The sequence below is a fragment of the Pundamilia nyererei genome, unplaced genomic scaffold, assembly GCF_000239375.1.
Source record: "Pundamilia nyererei isolate P.nyererei 1_Seehausen unplaced genomic scaffold, PunNye1.0 scaffold00004, whole genome shotgun sequence".
In the NCBI taxonomy this organism is placed as follows: domain Eukaryota; kingdom Metazoa; phylum Chordata; class Actinopteri; order Cichliformes; family Cichlidae; genus Pundamilia; species Pundamilia nyererei.
Window position 1 is genome coordinate 2542188 of NW_005187405.1, and position 20521 is coordinate 2562708.

The 20521-nt window shown below is 41.1% G+C and overlaps 1 protein-coding gene across 1 annotated transcript; it reads left to right on the forward strand.

Annotated features, from left to right (window-relative positions):
• The first annotated feature begins 11854 nt into the window (after window positions 1-11854).
• On the forward strand, window positions 11855-20211 carry LOC102191967 (elongation factor 2). Its single transcript, XM_005721156.1, has 14 exons — window positions 11855-12014; window positions 13215-13429; window positions 14331-14512; window positions 14596-14807; window positions 14894-15072; window positions 15301-15406; window positions 15628-15880; window positions 16010-16205; window positions 16331-16454; window positions 16630-16872; window positions 17756-18109; window positions 18227-18409; window positions 18551-18683; window positions 19536-20211. The coding sequence occupies exons 1-14, from the start codon at window positions 12012-12014 to the stop codon at window positions 19727-19729; spliced, it is 2577 nt and encodes an 858-aa protein (XP_005721213.1). The 5' UTR covers window positions 11855-12011; the 3' UTR covers window positions 19730-20211.
• Window positions 20212-20521: the final 310 nt, after the last annotated feature.

Consider the following 20521-nt stretch of genomic DNA (forward strand, 5'->3'; position numbering starts at 1 on the left):
TGGGGATACAGATTTAGATCACGAGTGTGTGTTTGTGGATGTGTTTGGAGCATGCTTGTGCAGAGACATTTGCCCTACATACATGTGTATATTGCTCATGTACCTTGGATAGAGGCAGTCTGCTGGGCAAGTTTACCCCTTCTTTAGCCAGAAGCTTCTTCTCATCCTCATTAAGTACAAGCTCCCGCAAGGAATGCTGGGGGATTCGCTGCGCCTGTGAACCAGATGGACAGAATTCATTTCACTTAAAGTTACTCTATTTGCAGCTTTCCCCAAGAAGGCACAGGCAGATAGTAAAATTCTCTTTCAGTCAGAGTTGGACAGGACACCACACATATTTTAAGTTTCAACACAATTATGAAACCCTTCTTACTTTGTCTCCCAGGTTGGATAACAGCAGGTCCTTCACGGTGAGAGAATGGCTGGGTGGTTGCAAAGGATTTTGGTTTGTGGTGAGGTAGTATGAAATTCCGATATCCTCCTCTAAGCTGCCAGACTCACAGCCTGCATATTAAAGCAGAAAAAACAGTACACCACATGTCATGGTTTACAAAATTGCTTGTATTTGCAGTTCAAACAAAACCCACCACAAAACGTCAGTCATTGCAGCATCTTTCTGTGCTTTAAAAACACTTTGCAAACACACAATGCTGCACAGGTTTTTAGGCATTTTAGACACTTGGATTCCTGTCCATCCTGTGGCACCAACAGGGAGGAGACTGATCATGCCTGCACCAATTATGCACCAGATGGCACAGTCCCCATCAAGCTCTTGTCTCATGGAGTCAGTCTGGGAGAGACTAAAGATGTCGAGATAGCCAAAATCTACAAAAGCCACCTGAAGCAAGCAACCAGCCAAGTACCTTGAAAACTTGGTCACACAAAATATTGGCTTGATTTGGAGTATGTATCTTTACTTTAATATTAGTGACATCAGGACATTGTCTTGTAATTATATAAAAAAAAATTGTGAGAAAGTTTTAAGGTAGCCAGTTAACCTAGGCTGAAGAACGTGTGATTTTTATATTGTCAGCTTTTCACAATTAATCAAACCTGATATGCCACTTTTAAAACAAATACACAGTGTCCCAACTCCATTTACTGAAAGACTCACTCTCTTAATTTCCAGCTAGTTATACATAAATTGCTCTTAGTGCTCATTTGGAAAGCACAACTACAGCGCATTGTGTTTTGTTTCCTAAATACAACTTGAAATTGTTCGCTCTTGTTAACACACAGATGCCAGTTCATAGTGCACAAAAGTGTACAAGCATTTGTAAGAAGAGGAAAACAGCAATTTCAGATGATTGCGATAGGCCATGTTCTTGTTCACAGAAAGTCAATTTGAAAAACAAAAATAGAAAATAGCATCAGAACTTTCCATTTTTTCCGAAAGTAAATGTTTACATGTATTAAAGTATTACAGATATATGTGCTTTACATAGTAAATTCAGTAGATTCTATGATGTTTTTATATTCTTAAAGTTACTAATAGAGTACTGAATGGACAGGCTCTAGATAATTTATGTCTGCTTCTTATTAAACACACTCCTAATCGTAGTCTTCAGTTGTAGGCTCTGAATATAATGGTTGTTCCTTGTACAAGACTCAGGACTGACAGAGCATTTCAGTCTGTGGCACCTAGAATATGGAATATTCTCCCACTCCAGCTTTGTTTAGCTCTCTGTGGGCTCCTTTAAAAAGGATTGTTTTGCTTGTTTCTGTTTTAATTTAAAGTTACAGTAAATAAACATTTTCACCTCTAGATGTCAGTAAATTTCAGTCAACTGAGTTTTGTTTTCTTACCCATCTCGATTCAAATGCATAATCCGAGCTACAGTTTCTGCAATATGAGAAAAATGTTTTAGCCAGCTAAGAGAGATCAAAGACATTAAATTTAGACTGTACTCCATAATCGCCACAGCCAGCCAGTGTGTATCTACTATTGTCTGCTCAATTTCTTTATTCGTGTGAAGGCTGTCAGCCCACTGTTTACCTCAGCTGCCAATGACGGGTGAGAGGCGTCCACATCTATTTACTTTGAAGTGGGCTGTGGACGTTTGTGAGAGTTCGATATAAGTTGATGAGTTAGCGAAGGTCAGTTCTGATGGATGATATGTGAGTTGCTGAGGATATGCTTAAGCCTTAGCCTGTTGTTTTTGCTGCTGTTAGCTGGTGTTTGCCAGCATGAGTGAAACTTTCTTTAAAGTTGATGTAACATTGTTGGACTTGGATGCTTAGTGAATAAACTCACATACAATGTGAGAATGTAATCAAGCTGTTTATCAGAGGGAAGGTTTGAATTTTAAGAAATTAGCTGCTATAATGTTAATTTACAAACAGCTTTTGTTGTTTTCTGTCAGCCGTCCCAGACTGGAGGGTCACATGTCTAATCTACTGACTGTAATTGCGACAATATCAGGAATAAATAAATTTGTGCATATGTTTTCATGTGACTTCAGTTCAGGAGGTAAGGCTTGAGATAAGAAGGAAAGGATGACATTTTATCCAGATGTTTTCGCTAATTGTTGAGGGGGACACCTTCTCCAATGATAAAATATAGGTATGATCTTTAATATCTTCAGACTGAAGGTGCAGGCACAAAGTCAAATGTCCCTCCATGGCACTCGAAAGCCTACGCCTCTTTGATACATAGATAGATCATACATAGATCATAGGATTATAAACTGCAGACCTGCTCCTGTGTATTATTAGGTAGATACTATGAGTACAGCATCAGCACAGTACAGTTTTTCCTATTAAATAACCTCAGAAAATCACTGACTGTGCCTGTTTTCCATTAAGATTCTTATTAACAGTAATTATTTTTGTAATGATCTGTTTTCTTGTACTCTATTTCGTTCAGTTTTTTGCATTTTGATTTTCTGTTCTATTTTATTCTGATTATTCAAACTATTTTTAAAGTCCACACCCTGATGTTGTGTTTTCCATTTTTTTGATGTGTTGCTCAATGAAGGCTCGTTAGTGCTCTTATTGTTGCGGGATTTGAGTGTGACCTGAAAGCACAATCGAAACTATTTCGATACGATTGTTTACAAGAGTCAGAGGTTTTATGAATAGTAGTTTGACTTTGAGTATTGTGTCTAGGTTTTGTGTTAACAGCTTGGAAAAGAGAAATAATGTGTGTGAAAGGTTTCAAGAAATGTGTCAAAGCAAATGTGGAAAATTGTAAACACTGGGAAACACTAATGTTAAATTGTGTGGGTTGCATTAATATTGATATGCCAACACTCCACAGCCATTTCGAATCATCAGGAACCCACTGGTCTTATCTGCTGATCTTTTCTGGCAGGAGCATTTAAACCAGTAACGCTTCCCTCGTGGATATAAATTCATACATTTGAATTACACCCACACTGGTTCTGTGGCGAGTTAAAGGCTGCAGTTTATGGCGGTTTGTGTAACTGTCGCTACCTTTCAAATGCACAATGGATTTAACCTTCACGGTAATAGCTGTTACAAAGCTTCGAGCAGCTGCTGAAAGGGACTTTGTAATATAGTCTTACAAGCACAAGACCAGTGTTACAACAATTGTTCCCTGTAATGAATTAAAAGAACACTGACCTTTAACCTAACAGACAATATATACTATATAAATCCAAGTAAATGATGAATTTATTCACTCATTCACTGATGAAGTCCAGTACAGACAAATAAAACAGCTGTCCACTGTAATTGTGATGCTGATGAGTAATTAAGCAGGTATGTAAAGAGTTAAAGAAATTACAGCCCGAAAAGATTACTTTCCTTTCCTCATAATTATGACCTTGTGGATGTATTTGCTTGTGTTTTAAAACCTTTTGTTGTAATTAGAAGGTGATGTATGTGGGTTTTTTTAAATGAAATGTATTTTCAGATATTTCTGGCACTAGTGGTGGGTCAAAAAACTGCACAGTGAAATGAACCAATATTCAAAATAGCTGCCCTCACAAAACAGTTTATGCATGGCAACAATCACAACCGTTTATCTTTAAAGATGTTCAAAAATGGGAAAAAACAAACAAGTGGCTCTTTGAAAGGTCTGCCATCAGACGCTCAGTCAAAAGCCCCCATTATCCCACTACAGAAAGCACAAAATGAGAGATCTCACAATGTCAAAAGCTTCCCCTTTTTCATCTGGTAGTCCTGTGCCCTGGTTACTTTGTTCTTTACGCGTCTCAACCTCACATTTGCGCTCACTGTTAAAACAAACTACTGCTTTACAGGTTCCAATTCAGTACATGTTTCTGGCCTGTATAAAAAAGCAAGCCGGTTAACCCTTTGCTATTTAAATGTTGTCTTACCGAGATCGATAACAACATCTGGCTTTTTTTCATTTGCCACTGTCTGATTCACGAGACACGAAGACTGCGTGAAAGCCTGAATATCACAGGGAGTGGAGGCTGTGCAGGAGGCTGTGTGAGGGCTGTTTGTGGGATCTGTCAGGGGGTCCTCGGTGATGCCACTGTCACTGGTGCAGGGAGACCACAGGGGTGATGCTGGCACAGAGGAGGAGTCGCTCCCATGCAGCAGGAACTCCAAGAAATCATCAGGATCACTTTGCTTAGTGCTCAGTGTCTGAAGAGAGTATGCATACATAATTACATTATGGCTTGATTGGCAGAATTAATCTAGATCATAGATAATAGTAATCACACATACAAGCAGACACAGAAGCGTAAACACACCAGGCTTTCAATTCGCTCTCTCTCTCTGTTTCCTTTGGTTCCTGCTATTTGCAACACTTGCCGCTATACAATCAGGCACACCCCAGAATACAGTTTAAACTCAGCACTCAGGTTCTCATGATGAGATGAATTTGTGGCCGTGATTATGTTTTCCCCTGAGTGATTCGGTTTAGGAGCAAACTGTGCATAATGAGCAGCACACTTACATCATTAGTTGAGCTGGTCCACGTTTGGTTGCTGTGGCAACTGGTGGATTCACCTGTGTTTTTGAGCAGAAGGTCAATGATGTCCATCCCATCGTACACCTGAAACAAACAGTGATGGTTCTGAAATTGAAGTGCTTCTCAGTTTTTCAAAAGATAAAACGTTTTTCACAGTATTACCCAATTTCACCTGGGTGTCAAAAACTCGCTCAATCTCACACTTCACTTGTCTCTGACAAACTTGCGTTCACGTTCGCCTTTTTTAAAGCGACGCTTTCTTGACACGCACTCATGCTGAATCACTCTCTTACACAAAAAGCATCAACTGCACCCAGTGATCTTACCTTGTCTGTAGTCAGTGTCATAATTCTGACATTAAAGCAGCTGGTGGAATTTCAGCGAAAGTCTCCTTCAGGCATACAAATGCAGCACACGGCCAGATTGGTACGTTCCTTGTGCCTTTAGCGTGAAGGGGAAACGTCTGAGTCAGCCTTCAGGGACAAAGTTGAAATGCCATATCACACAACAGCATTCCCCAACCCAGCTGATCACTGTCCAATCCACTGTTAGTCAGCCAGCAGAGAGAGCCAATTAGGACAAGAAGGGAGATTACTTAATTGTTAATAAGTGTGACCTTTGAGGTCATAAATCAGCAGTTGGTGTATGCTGTCAAATTCTTTTTCTTTTTTTTTTTAAATTGGACAAGCTAAATTTAAAGCCCAATTTATTGCTTTCAAACACAGAAACTGGAAAGACTGACTTTTAATTTGTTTGGACTAAGCCCAACAAAGGTTCAATACTCCTCTCTCTGCTCATCACTAAGGAATCCACAAGGCAGTGGAAACACACACGAAAGGGTTTAATCTGAATTCAAGGGTTAGAAACTGTCTATTTGATTATTTGAAAATTAGAGAGAGTTAGTAAAAGAAAGTCAGGATGTGCTTCTAAGCCACTGAGGGATTAACAAAAAGGGCAGCTGTACTTCAAACTCTATTCACTGACACTGAAAGCCAGCGCAGAGATCTGATTTGAAGCAGAGCTGAAGCTGTCTGGGAGGTTTCTGGATGGAAATCGAAGGAAAAGAAAAAATGCTCCCCTTCTATGGGACTTCTTCCTGATTCTTCTTATGGCTTTAAGGTTGAATAAGGACTTGAACTAATTTAATTAAAAGGTAAAAGTCAATAAAAGTCAGGATTACACTGAGATTTTGTGCTTGGTCTTTGGTCATCAAAGCCAGAAACTGAGATGAGAACTATCTTTCAGTTAGCTGTCGTTTAGCTGGAGACAGTTCTGGCACATCTAAAATGATTTTAAGACAGTCCAAGAGTTACTAATGATAGTCTTGGTAATATTTCACATAATGAAGCCCAGTGAAGGGCTCAATGTGCAAATAGAAGAGAACAATGAGTGAGCAGCAGGGAACCCCCAAATTCTTGTTGGTCCACTTAGATCCAAAATTACAGAAACAAGTTTCCAGAAGATACAGTATCATGAAAAATAAACGTTCCACATGATCCAATGATTCAGTAGCTTGTAGATCTACTTGTAGCAGCAATAACTTTTTTTTATGACTTTATCAGTCTCTCACATCACTGTGGCGGAGTTTATGGGCACCTGTTTATGCACAACTATCTTAAGTGTAGTGTTTCAGTCAGGTTAGGGTCTGGACTTTGACTGGGCCATAGTAATACTTCATTGTTTTCATTGTAGATTGTTGTAAATTTGCTGCTGTGCTTGCCAAGATTTATCTGAGACAGATGGCTTCACATTTGAGTCTAGAATATTTTGGTACACAGAGGAGTTTGCAGTTGATTCATTGACCGCAAGGTGCCCAGATGCCGTGGCTTTAAAACAAGCCCAAATCATCACCCCTCCACCACCGTGCTTGGTTTTCTCCATTATGACCGGCCCACCACCCCAAACCGAACTTTAAGTGGGACGGTTAAAAAACCAAAAACCAAACTGAGATTAAATATAATTGCTATCTACAAAGGTTATTTTAATCTATAACAGCAGATGTGTCCAAGCTACTCTTTTTTTTTAAAGTGGCTCAACAATTACAGTTTTTCAGTGGTTTGAGAAAAATAAAATTTCAGCAAACAGCTGCAAAGACCTTTCAGTGAAGCTTGTTGTCAGAGCATCAAGAAAGAGAATGCGATTGTTCTGGACAGTTTCTTTCAGTCGCTGGCAGCAAACAAACTGATAATTACCTTAATGTTTTGGGGGTTTTTGTCAGCAAACTGTTTACAACAACAAAGAGTTCAGCTGAAGCTACTGTGAAGGGATGGATCAATCAAGGTGGATCGACATGAGAAAAAAACATGCATCCTTCTAAATGAAGTATTTATTTTCTTTGTGTCTTTCAAATAGACACTTGCTCCTCAAGTTACAGCTCTTTAGAAAGCTGATCAATGACTTTATTTTTGCTTTCCTAATGCAAAACAACGTTATCCGTTCCTTATCTTTGCTGTCATAATTAACAGCATCTGTTTCATGCTAGCACGCCCCATGAAGCAAAAGATATTACATAATGTGTTCTTCCAGCAATTACACAAGGGGAACATGCACATTGGCAGAGATTATCTCATTGTTATCACAGGGGAAGGGATTGTTTCAGTGGCAGAGCTACTTAGTATTACACCCGTCTAAAAGCAGAATAAGCACAATCAATAGTCAGCATTCTTTTAAGAATGAACACCATCAGCTCAATCCTCCTATTGCCATATCAACTTCAAAGCATCGCTACACCTTTGAGGGAACACAGCCTGGTAGCTCAAATAATTCAAAGCCATTTTCCTTTCTCTTCACATAATTTTATATGACATTTTTGCCTTCATCAGATGGCTCGAAGCAGACAGAGATGCCAGATATTTTCTTTGGGTTCTGAATTTATGTTTTTTTGTTACCTTTACTAAGCTGTTCAAAAGTCAGAGTGAAGAGGGACTTTATGGGAAGAACGAAAGTGAAACTGTGGCACGGCAGAAAGGACGCAAATCTTTCTTATCTTTTGTTTGTCAGGCATGCATAATGTGAATAAATCAAATTCTCTGAGGTGTCTGATTCCCAGGCTTGGTGGAGACGCTTGTTTTACAGGCTAGGTTGGATTTCCAGACCTAAAATACAATTCAAATGTCAAAAAGCCCCTGTTGTATAAGGCCAAAAAAGGTTATTTAAATACACTCTGGTGAGACTAATGGAAATGGATGGTGTATTAGCATATTCTGCTGTGTTAGACTCTTTCTTACTTAAGAAAATAACGCTCACAGTGAAGCCACCGTACAAATCCATTATGACCGCTATACTTTAGTTTTTCAAAGACTTGCTTCTTAAGTATATTAGTTGCTTTAAAATCAACATATTCATGAATACGCCTAATTAAATGGCAGCAGAGCGCTGCTATCTTTATTGTTGTTCTAACTGGAGATTAGACAGTATCAAAGTACTTTGAGTGCAGTGATTATCTAACCGGGGCATTTTGAGCACATCTCTAGATACCAGGAATAAGTTGCTGCTCAGTACACATAACTGTTATTGCATATTAGATCACAATGTGAATGCATATTCAGATATCTCCATGTGAGAGCAGGTTGGTTAGGGTGAAGGAAAAGAACATCTATTGGACACCTTAGGGTGTTTTAAAATGAAATATACCATGAAATCACTTTTATGCGGTCAGTTCTCTTCCAGTGAAATGACCTGCACAGGTACCAATGACTGCAGCTCCACAGAAATGGTCTCACGGCTCACCCTATTCCCTGGCAAGAAAGTGTTCAATAAGATGTGTGGAGAGCAAAAGAATCATATAAAAAATACACAGCTACTGCAGTGATCAAAGAAATGCCTTCTTCAGGTCCATGGGTGTGAAGTCACGGGCTGAAAACATGTTTGAAGCTTACATCAAGGTCCTTTAACCAGCCACAAAGTGCATTTTCATTAGCTCTTATCTGAAGCTCGGTAATTGCTCTAATGTGAGCAAAATCGTTCTATATCTACAGCTGGGAAATTGTTAGTGTGTGCAAACAGGAGAAACACGCTTGTCCGCTGTCTCTAGTGGAGCTGACTGTACGTTATTGGTAAAATCATAAACTCTGCAATTAGGAGACAAAGATTAAACACAGCCTTCAGCTACAGCTACAACGGAGTACCAGCTCAGCGTCTGCTTTTTGAAATTTCCCATCATGTGTGCCACTAGTATGAGATAATCCACAGCTTTCTTCTCCCTCTCACAGCTACAAGTGTCATGTAATTGGCTTCTTCAGCGCTGCGCTTGCAGCGAATGCCCGCATACAACTGGGAATTGTTTTCAATCATGTAAGATTTTTTTTCGTTGGCTTTCTGATTTCCCTAAAGATCTTCAGGTAACAACCCCAAATGTTCATTTTACATCTAAATTCAGTATCCGCAGGCACATCATGTGGATTCTATCAGTTTATAAGTTTATTATTACATTTAAAAATATGATATCATAACATCGATAGTTTTTGTTATTTCTTAAATTTAATGTTATCTATTCATTTTTCCACTGCCAAGTTTGGAAATCAGTTCCCTTAATGTATAAAACTCTCCTGTGACTAGTAAAGGGAATATATTTCCCACCGTTTGGAATTTGACAAAAAGAAAGAAAGAAAGAAAAAAGCCAAACATGCTCCACTTTAAGCTGCACTGTGGCAGTCAGCGTCCTACACCGAAAGCTTCAGAGAGACTCCTGCTAAAAGGCCAATCAAGATATCGTCCTCCACTGTTTTGCAATTTTAAGACTACTTCACTGAGTTTATGAAAACTACCTCTGTAGCTTTTGCATAAATCTGATGATTAGATGAAAGACACTGTTTTTCAGATGAAGTAATCTGCACACCACTGCCTATGCGACTGCAGACAACACGCTCTTTCTGCTGTGAGCGTTGCTGTTTTAGTAGGTCAGCCCTGCTGGAGGAAACGTGACACACTGCGCAGTGATATTGCAGTAATAGCAGCTTTATCAGCTGCACTGACCATGGAAACCACTGGTTCTTGTTTAGTCACCACAAACTTTAATATCTGGACTCCCTTGTGTTAAAAAGGGCATTAAACAATGAATAATCTTTGGAGCTGTGTAGATCTTTTATTGTTGCTCACTAAATTTAAATTTGTTTTGCTTCTTATAGTGCTCTGAAGACAAAAAGTGGAACTTTCTAATGATATGTATTTTAGGGAGTTTTAACAAAAGATTTTCTACATTTAGAGACTATGAGCAGAAATTATAAATCCAAGCTCAAAACTAAAAATAAACATTGAAAAAAAAAATCGTCTTGCAGCATCGTTTGCTTTGTGGTTTTATCTTCATCTTAAATTCATGAGTAAAGCTTTCTTTAGAGATAATATTCATCTGCTCTCATGAGAGCCCATTATGTGCTTATTATGGGAAACCCACGAATAATGTATTTTTCAGTTATTTCCTTTCTGGACATGTAGAGCACAGTCCACTGGTTTAATAAGAAAGATACCCCCTCCCCAACAATTGTTATCACAGGGGGAGGGATTGTTTCAGTGGCAGAGCTACTTATTATTACACCAGATTGATTAAATGTGTTCTTTACATTACTCAGTTTTCATTTCAGTGTCCCATTCCACATATCTTGGCACCTCCCAAACATGTTTTGTCCTGCTCTGCCCTCAGCTGGTGGAGGACTGCTACGGCGCCCTGTCTAGCAGTGGCCTGCTTTATTCCACGGGGATCGATATTTCAGAGGCGGAGGTGTACATCAAAATGTTTGGGGGGGAAGAGGCGGAGCATGGAAAAAAAGGAAAGAAACATTCAGTTTTTGCTGCGGATAAGGCTTTCCTGTGAAATTGGCTCTAGCATGCATCGCACTCTCCAAGTGCTGCTAAACGTCATTCACTGACACGCCCAGAAGCAGCTGCACGCTAAGATACGGAGAAATACAAGCAAACAACCAACAGTAATACATGCTTTCTAATGCATCGTTGGCTCCTTAGGTGGGCTAAAGAGAAGTGAACCAGACGGTGTGGTTAAACAGATGCACTGACAGTGAAATCCTGCGGAATTGTCATATGTTTACGATTACAATTAGGCCAGTACACACTGTAACAAATTGAATTGAATTGAATTTTGTTTTTTGTGTGTGTACAAAGAAATAAATATATTTTTTGTTAATAAATACATACATAAATTAACAAATAAATAAAAGTTTTTAAGTCCAAAAACAATATATAGGTGTGGTAGTGTGGTAAGTCTCAAATGCAATCAATGTGTCAACGATATTCCAAAACCATACACAAAATATTTAGTATTTACTCAAAACACAGCAAATAGCAATACAAATTCTATAAAATCTGGACTTATGTTATCAAATGCTATACCACAGAAATGCGTGATTCGAATGAAGCTCTTTTTTAATGTTGAGTTAAAGCTTTAACGCAAAGAAATCTAATGTGCAGTATATATTTATACTGATATCCATATTTATGTTTAATTAATTCTGTATCCTTTATATAGACCTTACCGCACCGTTTGCACAGGAAACGTGTCTTCGCGTCTATACACTGTTTGTGTATAGACTGGATTACAATAAAGGTTTGTCTGTCTGTATAGCTGAAGCCATAGAAACTAATCACTGAATAAAGCTTCAGTTGGTATTACCTCCTGTAGAAAGTGGTCATCTCTGTTGCCAAACCACTTTATCTTTTGACTTTAGTGCATTTTGGTTCGATTATGTTACTTTCTAACAATGTAAATATCAACTGTACAAAAGTACTTGTTCTCAAGTTTTGGATCTTTCGTGGCAGCTGGAGGCACAAACATACATGGTTAAGTCAACAGAAGTGCGCCCTTCTTACTCTCACGCACTCACAAACACAGCCGGGCACTCACACGCGCACACGCACTCAGCATGGACGTATTAGGATAACATGGCAAAGCGCCACGGACATGTGATATGTGACGGGCTGCTGAGCTGCAGCGCCCCCTGCAGCTGCAGTCACTGACCGGACACCGCTACACAGCAGCCGCATCAGCAGCAGCAGCAGCGCCTCTCCTGTCACCACCGGGACTGCCTGTCCTCAGAGGCAGCGACTACGGCAATAACCCGTCGCACATAAAGACCCACGACCTGCAGACAACATGGTGAGTGAAACTAGAGCCTTAAATGTATAGATGATGCCTTTAATGTATTTGTAGCAGCGAGGGAAAACACGCTGTCAAATGCTGCACCCAACAACCGTTATGAGTTGTAGGCTCCGACTGCAGCCGCACCGGATCCCGTCAGGTCCGTGAAATGGATGCCGATGCCCGGTGGTGTTATGTGATCGGATAAGGGCTCTGTTTGTGCGCCGTTATAACATGCGCAACAGCCGGCCGATAACGCAGGGCTGTGGCCTCCAGTGCACGGGCCGCTCAGCTCTCACTGTGACGTCCACTGCAAAGCCTTTAATATCACGCTGCTCTGGCATGACCGCAGAAATATCACGTTAATACAGCTGCCCACAGAGGGAACGCACATGGCCATGGCATGTCTAATGTAAATGTCATCAGCTCTGTTTGTGTGTGGGGGGAAATGTAGATTTTCATTTGATTAGAAGAGATTGCGTCATTGCTTTTTATTTAAGAAGCGATGGAAACGTGTTATTACATATAGGCAGGCTGCACTACGTCACACTCAGAGAGCTGCACCGCATTTCATCTGAGTGTTTTGCAGCAGTGGGTGATGTAAAAATGAATTATTTCACCAAAAGAGTCTTTGGTTGTGCTCATTTATATATCCAGTGTGATATTTCTGAATTGATGAATACATTTGTTCTGCTAGGAAAGCTTTGAGGGACACTGGACCTTGTTTTCTTCATATTTTTTATTTACAGAGGATTATGGGGATGGTTTTATATAGTCTTAACAACCCACTGCTAGACAAACTGTCATCTTGTCATCTTAGAGGACTGCCCTCTTCATATATTACACATTAAATAGCAAACTTAGTGGTTAACACTCTTTCTGTAGATTTAGTTTAAGGTCTAAAATCAAGAGACCGTGTTTTCTTGCAATTGTGGTACATTGCGTTCACCCCCACTCAGTTGCCACATGGTGAATGGTGACTCAGTAATTCTGGAAATCAGGAGGTAAAGTCTTTAAGCGGTGTCCACTCTCCTTCTTCCTGGGTTCAGTTTCAAACATGTCTTTCTTTTTATAACTCTTCTCGGAGCGGCTGGGGAGAGCTGGTAGTGGACAGAAATAGATGCATATGATGAATAAAATGAGCCTGTGCTAGTTGGAAATGGATGACTGTAGCCACCCTGCTCCCCTCCCCTTCTAAATCTCCAACCCTCCCTCCAGGTGAACTTCACGGTGGATCAGATCCGTGCCATCATGGACAAAAAGTCCAACATCAGAAACATGTCCGTGATCGCACACGTGGATCATGGGAAGTCCACGCTGACCGACTCGCTGGTATCCAAAGCGGGGATCATTGCATCGTCCCGTGCCGGAGAAACCCGCTTCACAGACACACGCAAAGACGAGCAGGAGCGCTGCATCACCATCAAATCTACGTATGTGCTTTGTGTTTGTAGCAGGAACTATTCATAATTTATCCTAACAGTACTGGTTAATTTAAATATTTTTATTACGCGTTCAACCTCCCAAATTCTCGTCATCTGCCTGATCAGATCTGTGTGGGTTTGATTTTGATATTTCTATACGCTGACATCACACTCAAACTTTAATCAATGAGTAAAAATGCAGAGGAGAGACATGGGCGTTGCTTAGGGTTCTCAAATGTGAAGCTAAAATTCAGCATTCTTTCTAATGGCCAGCAGGGGGCGACTTCTTTGGTTCCAAAAGATGTTTGATGACAATGCTGCTTCAGGAAACAATTACCTGATGACTTTGTGGCCTCGTTCTCTAAACACAAGTCTTATTTTATACAGTTTGATCTTCCTTTTTTAAAATTATTATCTGACTTTGAGGATAATAAATAATAAAGCACGTAAAGAGTATTTCAGGTTGCGACTGTCAAGTGTGGCCATCCTTTATATACAGTCTGTGTCATAGACAAATATACTGATTGGAAGTGATCAATACTGTTCTATCTTTGGCAGGAAATATTGGGTACACATAATAACTCATCAATCATACTAAGACCTTGACTCAAAAAGAAGACGTACTTGGCCTTGTTTGGTTGTGTTTGTAGGGCATATATGTCCAATAAAAAGAAGGGCTATAGTAAGTACATTACCAAAATAAGAAATATTTGTGCCATACTGAGTTCATTATTGTTATGAAATTGTGTTATGTATTTTAACCTCAAGGTACACATCGTTTCTAAAGGCGGCGGGCTGTGCTGTGTATTTAATTGGAACATGCATCTCATACTTGATTGGTTCATAATCACAGCACTTGTTTTATTTGTAAGTTGCTCGTGGTGTTATACTTTCTCTCACTCTCTTTCAGGGCCATCTCCATGTATTATGAGCTTGGAGAGAACGACTTGGCGTTTATCAAGCAGAGCAAAGACGGAAACGGCTTCCTCATCAACCTGATCGATTCCCCGGGTCACGTTGATTTCTCTTCTGAGGTCACCGCTGCCCTTAGAGTAACTGATGGAGCCCTGGTTGTGGTGGACTGTGTCTCAGGTAATTAGACATAAAACACTCGTCTTGTCACTCACATACACACTCGTACGCACTGAGGCTTACCTGTTTGTTTCCACTGACAGGTGTGTGCGTGCAAACCGAGACCGTACTGCGTCAGGCCATCGCTGAGCGCATAAAGCCGGTTCTCATGATGAACAAGATGGACCGGGCCCTGCTTGAGCTGCAGCTGGAGCCAGATGAGCTCTATCAGACCTTCCAGCGTATTGTGGAGAACGTTAACGTCATTATCTCCACCTATGGAGAGGATGAGGGTGGACCCATGGGGAACATTATGGTGAATACATACTTACGCTGGTAAAATACCTTCTAAAACTTTCAATTTATGGGTAGTTACAATGAATGCTATCATTTATTCCTCAGATTGACCCTGTTATTGGAACAGTTGGCTTTGGCTCGGGCCTCCACGGATGGGCTTTCACCTTGAAGCAGTTCGCTGAGATGTATGTGGCTAAGTTTGCTGCTAAAGGAGTTGCACAGCTGGGACCAGCAGAGAGGTGCAAGAAAGTGGAGGACATGATGAAGAAACTGTGGGGAGAAAGGTGAACACGAGTGCACGTACAGTGCCCTCTCTGGTTACAGTGTGGTACATCAGAGGTGCTGCATGTGTTAAGAAGGATGCTTGTACATGGACCACACCCCTTTTTCTGTGTCAATGTTCAGGTGGTGTTTAGTGGTTCTTTAAAATTTAAGCATTAATACAAGACAGTGGGCAGCAAGTGATATTCAGGCAACATATTTTTATATAATAATTTCATTGCATTTTCCAGATATTTCGATCCAAGTGCTGGAAAATTCAGTAAGACCGCCACCGGCCCCGATGGTCAGAAATTACCTCGAACTTTCTGCCAGCTTGTTTTGGATCCCATCTTTAAGGTGAATGTACTAAAGATGCTTTATTTCAGCAAATTGTGTATTTTTTATGTTTCTAACATTGTTAAAAGGTGATTTAAAGCTCTTAAATGTCAGACATTTCAGATCCAGACTGTGACTGGATCCAAACTAAGATGATTAGACTTTAAGTAGAGTCTGAAAAGTCACTGCCTTTGATTAATGCCCAATTATTTTTTTTGTCCTTTTTCTCATTGACCTCTTAGGTGTTTGATGCCATCATGAATTTCAAAAAAGAAGAGACAGCCAAGCTAATTGAAAAGCTGGATGTCAAACTTGACTCAGAGGACAAAGAGAAGGAGGGGAAGCCCCTGCTGAAGGCTGTAATGCGACGCTGGCTCCCTGCCGGAGAGGCCCTGCTCCAGATGATTACCATCCACCTGCCCTCCCCCGTCACTGCGCAGAAATACCGCTGTGAGCTGCTCTACGAAGGGCCCGGAGATGACGAGGCTGCCATGGGTCAGTAGAACACCTTCACGTGATTCAATTCAATTAAAAGTATTTGTATTATTATTAAGTAGCTTTAGAAGAATTATCACTGTTTATTTTGACTGTGGTAAATTCACAACTTCGAAACTCTCTTCTCAGGTATTAAGAACTGTGATCCTAAGGCCCCACTGATGATGTATATTTCCAAGATGGTCCCAACCAGTGACAAGGGTCGTTTCTATGCCTTCGGCCGTGTGTTTTCTGGCTGCGTGTCCACAGGGCTGAAGGTGCGCATCATGGGGCCAAACTTCACCCCTGGCAAGAAGGAAGACCTCTACATCAAACCCATCCAGAGGTGGGCATGTTTATCTACAAACTGTACACAGTACAGGTCCAAGATAGTAGGAAAAGCTCAGAATGTGTAACTCCCCTATCTTCTTTTTTTTATATCCTTCTTATTTTATCACCACGTCAATCTAGGACTATTTTGATGATGGGTCGCTATGTGGAGCCTATTGAAGATGTTCCCTGTGGCAACATCGTGGGTCTTGTTGGAGTAGACCAGTTCCTGGTTAAGACTGGAACTATTACCACCTTTGAACAGGTAGCGTGTCACTTTCCCTTTGTTCTGTATCTACACAGAGTGTGCTCTAGTTTAAAAACCGAGGCATGACAAATGAATCAATAGCTATTAACACGGAGTCATTATTTGGTGTGGCTTCCTGATAAAACAAACCTTAAAAGAATCTAGTCTTATCACTCATCGACTCCATCTTCAGGCCCACAATATGAGAGTGATGAAGTTCAGCGTGAGCCCTGTTGTCCGAGTGGCCGTGGAGGCCAAGAATCCTGCTGACTTGCCCAAGCTAGTGGAGGGCTTGAAGCGTCTGGCTAAGTCAGACCCCATGGTGCAGTGCATCATCGAAGAGTCCGGGGAGCACATCATCGCTGGAGCAGGAGAGCTTCACCTGGAGATCTGCCTGAAGGACTTGGAGGAGGACCACGCCTGCATTCCACTGAAGGTGAGCAAAGGAGTAGAGGTTTACTGGCAAGGTGCAAGACAGGTCACTGATGCAAGGTTAATATTAATAGCTATTACAAGTACTGATTTGTTTACGTCACAAATATGAAAAGCAAACTATATACCTGAATACAATTTAAACTGTTGTGTTTAAATAGAGGGGATGGTCTGTACCACACAGCAAGCAATAATATTAATCAGGTAACCCATTAAAAAGAAGAGGTCCACTTTAATGACTCGAAGCAGTGGATGAGGCCTAGTGGACTCTGACTGGCTCCAGCTGCCTATCAAATCAATTATTAGGGTAGATGAGTTATTAAAGAAAAATAATCACCCCACTCAGAGTTGTTATAAGTGGGGTAACTCTTCATAAAGGCCAGAACCGTTTTTTGAACCAGGCTATAAATGTGCTTTTTAATGCAGTAAAGTTGACCATTTTAACATGTTAGTCTAAGGGGATTGACTAGATGTTGGAGCCAGCCTCAAGTGGCGACTAGAGGAACTGCAGTTTTTGCTACTTCTGCACGATCTTTGTTTTTCAACCCCTTAGGACTGATTTAATTTTGCCTTTTCTTTCTCTCTCATTCTTGAGACTACATATAATCCAGGTTCACTTTTAATCACAATAAAACTTGTGATTGCAGACATCAATCATATTTATTTGCTAATTTCATTTAATATTTTTCCTCTGCTTGTGCACAGTTTGACAACCACTCAATTAGGACAAGTAGATTTCAAATGCTAAACATAAGAGCTTTACATAGCCTTACTGATTATGTGGGGCTAGAATTAGATAAAATAAAATATATATATACATTTTATTCCCATATTTTTGAAGTATTGCTCATACCATCAATCCTGACCAATTCTTTACCTCTTTGTAGAAATCCGACCCAGTGGTGTCTTACAGAGAGACGGTGACGGAAGAATCCGACCAGCTGTGTCTGTCCAAGTCCCCCAACAAGCACAATCGTCTCTTCATGAAGTCCCGTCCGTTCCCCGACGGCCTGGCTGAAGATATCGAGAAAGGGGATGTCACTGCTCGGCAGGAGCTCAAAGCCCGTGCACGTTACCTTGCTGACAAGTATGAGTGGGAGGTGACAGAAGCCAGGAAGATCTGGTGCTTCGGTCCAGATGGAACCGGGCCCAATCTGCTGATAGACATGACAAAAGGGGTTCAATACCTCAATGAGATCAAGGACAGCGTAGTGGCTGGTTTCCAGTGGGCAACTAAGGAGGTGGGCAGCTAATTAATTCATACTCGTGTTGCATTTTAAATTCTTATTAGACTGTAAAACAGCTAGCTATTTATAACCTTGCGTTCACACACTCCTGTCTCTGTCCTCGCCCTGCAGGGTGCACTGTGTGAGGAGAACATGCGCGCAATTCGCTTTGACATTCATGATGTGACACTGCACGCAGACGCCATTCATCGCGGGGGAGGACAAATTATTCCCACAGCTCGCAGGGTCCTGTACGCCTGCCAGCTCACTGCTCAGCCTCGGCTCATGGAGCCGGTTTATCTTGTGGAGATTCAGGTTGGTGTTTGGACTAGAGTGGGCGCCTGGACATTGCTTGAACACAGGCTTGTAATTTTTTGGAGCTCTTCTATATTCTGAAAGGAAAAACATTTTAGTAACTTTAGTAACTATTTGTGGCCGTGCCTCTTGTCCATGCAGTGCCCAGAGCAGGTTGTCGGTGGGATCTATGGCGTGTTGAACAGGAAACGAGGTCATGTCTTTGAGGAATCCCAAGTGATGGGCACGCCCATGTTTGTGGTGAAAGCCTACCTGCCAGTCAACGAATCCTTTGGTGAGTTTCAGTCGATACTGCTTGCAGTCTTTTGTGGTGGGTTTTAACTCTCAGCTGGAAAGGAGGGCTTAGGTAAAAGAGGGACTGCAGAGGTCTAAAAGCTAAAGTGGATCTCTGAAATGTTTGTGAAGATATACACTCACGTGCCTTTTTATCGGGCTCACCGTTTAACAGCTTATTAACACAACTGTCGAATCAACTGATCAGTTGCATGGCAGCGTCTTATCCTCAGGCTTGTAGACATGGTCAAAAAACCTGCTGAAGTTCGAACTGAGCATCAGAATAGGGAAGAAAGGTGATTTAGGTGATTTTGACTGTGGCATGGTTGTTCGGTCCAGATGGAACCACAAGCTGCTGATCTACTGGGATTTTTCTGCATAAGCGTTTGTAGAGTTTACAGAGAATGGTGTGAAAAAGATAAAACATCCAGTTAGGCAACTTAAATAACCACTCATTACAGCCATGCAGAAAAGCATCTCTGAATGCACAACACATCAGCTGGGCTACAGTAGCAGAAGAGGTGGTGATGATGGTGTAATGGTGTGAGGAATATTTTCTTGGCACACCTTGGATGCCTTAGTACCAACTTAGTATTATTTAAACACCGCAGCCTTCCTGAGTATTGTTGCTGACCATGTCCATCCCTTTACGGCCACCTCACCCATCTTCAAATCATCTCAGTCTGGTATCTTAAACATGCTTGGTAAACTTGGTAAATGTCTCAACAAACATGTTTAAGACAAATGTAAAGGGCATATCCAGCAACTTAGTTTCAGCTGACAGAGTTGCTGTCTTTTTATATGAAGCTATTCTATTTGAAATAATGCTTTTATCTGTTTTTCTGACCTCCAGGGTTCACAGCTGACCTGCGCAGTAACACTGGAGGCCAGGCCTTCCCCCAGTGCGTATTTGATCACTGGCAGATTCTCCAGGGAGACCCCAGCGACCCTGCCAGCAGACCCTGCCAAGTTGTCGCTGAAATTAGGAAACGCAAAGGTCTGAAAGAGGGCATACCTGCCCTCGACAACTACTTGGACAAATTGTAACCACTCACCCCGGATTAGAAAATACCAAATCATTCTCTAAACCCTACCCCGTGGGCACTTTCAAATCTTTGCACAGGCTTAAAGGTACATCGCACCAATTGTTTCATCTTTGAGCGCGGAGCAGAAACAAAGCTTAAGCTTCCATTGTAGGCTAGTGGAAGCAGCGATGCTTTTTTTCATTTCACAGCTACAGTACACCAAGTGCCTAGGGCAAGGGTTTGGGGGAGCAATTGGATCAAAGCAGCTGTATTATCAATTCCTTGTTTCTTCTATTCCTTCACATCGTCCCCCTTCTCCTTCTACGTATCTGCCGGGTTGGGCCTGTACAGTGCACTGTGATACTGCTGCAATAATGCATATTTATATGGATCATGGCCAGATTAAAGCGTGGCAATCACAATAAAAGTGTTATAGAAGTGAAACGCACTGGAATGGACGTTTGTTCAGTGGATGTAATGAATAAAAACAACTCATGATGAAAATGTGACTCCTAAAATGTTGTTTTTGCTCTAGAGGGTCTTTTCTGCTGCTTCTCAGATTTTCTCTCTATTTCCTGCCGTCAGTAGCCAAAAAATGTTCACAAATGAATTTCAGTGAATGAAAAATCAGCATTAGTAATCTGCTTGTTTCACCCACCCAGTTTACAGTCTGAGAACCCCTCATCTAGGTAGATACTAGTAGAAATATGCTTATTTGCTTTCTGACTGGATGAGATCAGGTGCCAGGAACCTCTCACAGCTCTGTGGTGAATTTAATTTAAAGGCAAGCAGCACATTTTTATATTTATATATA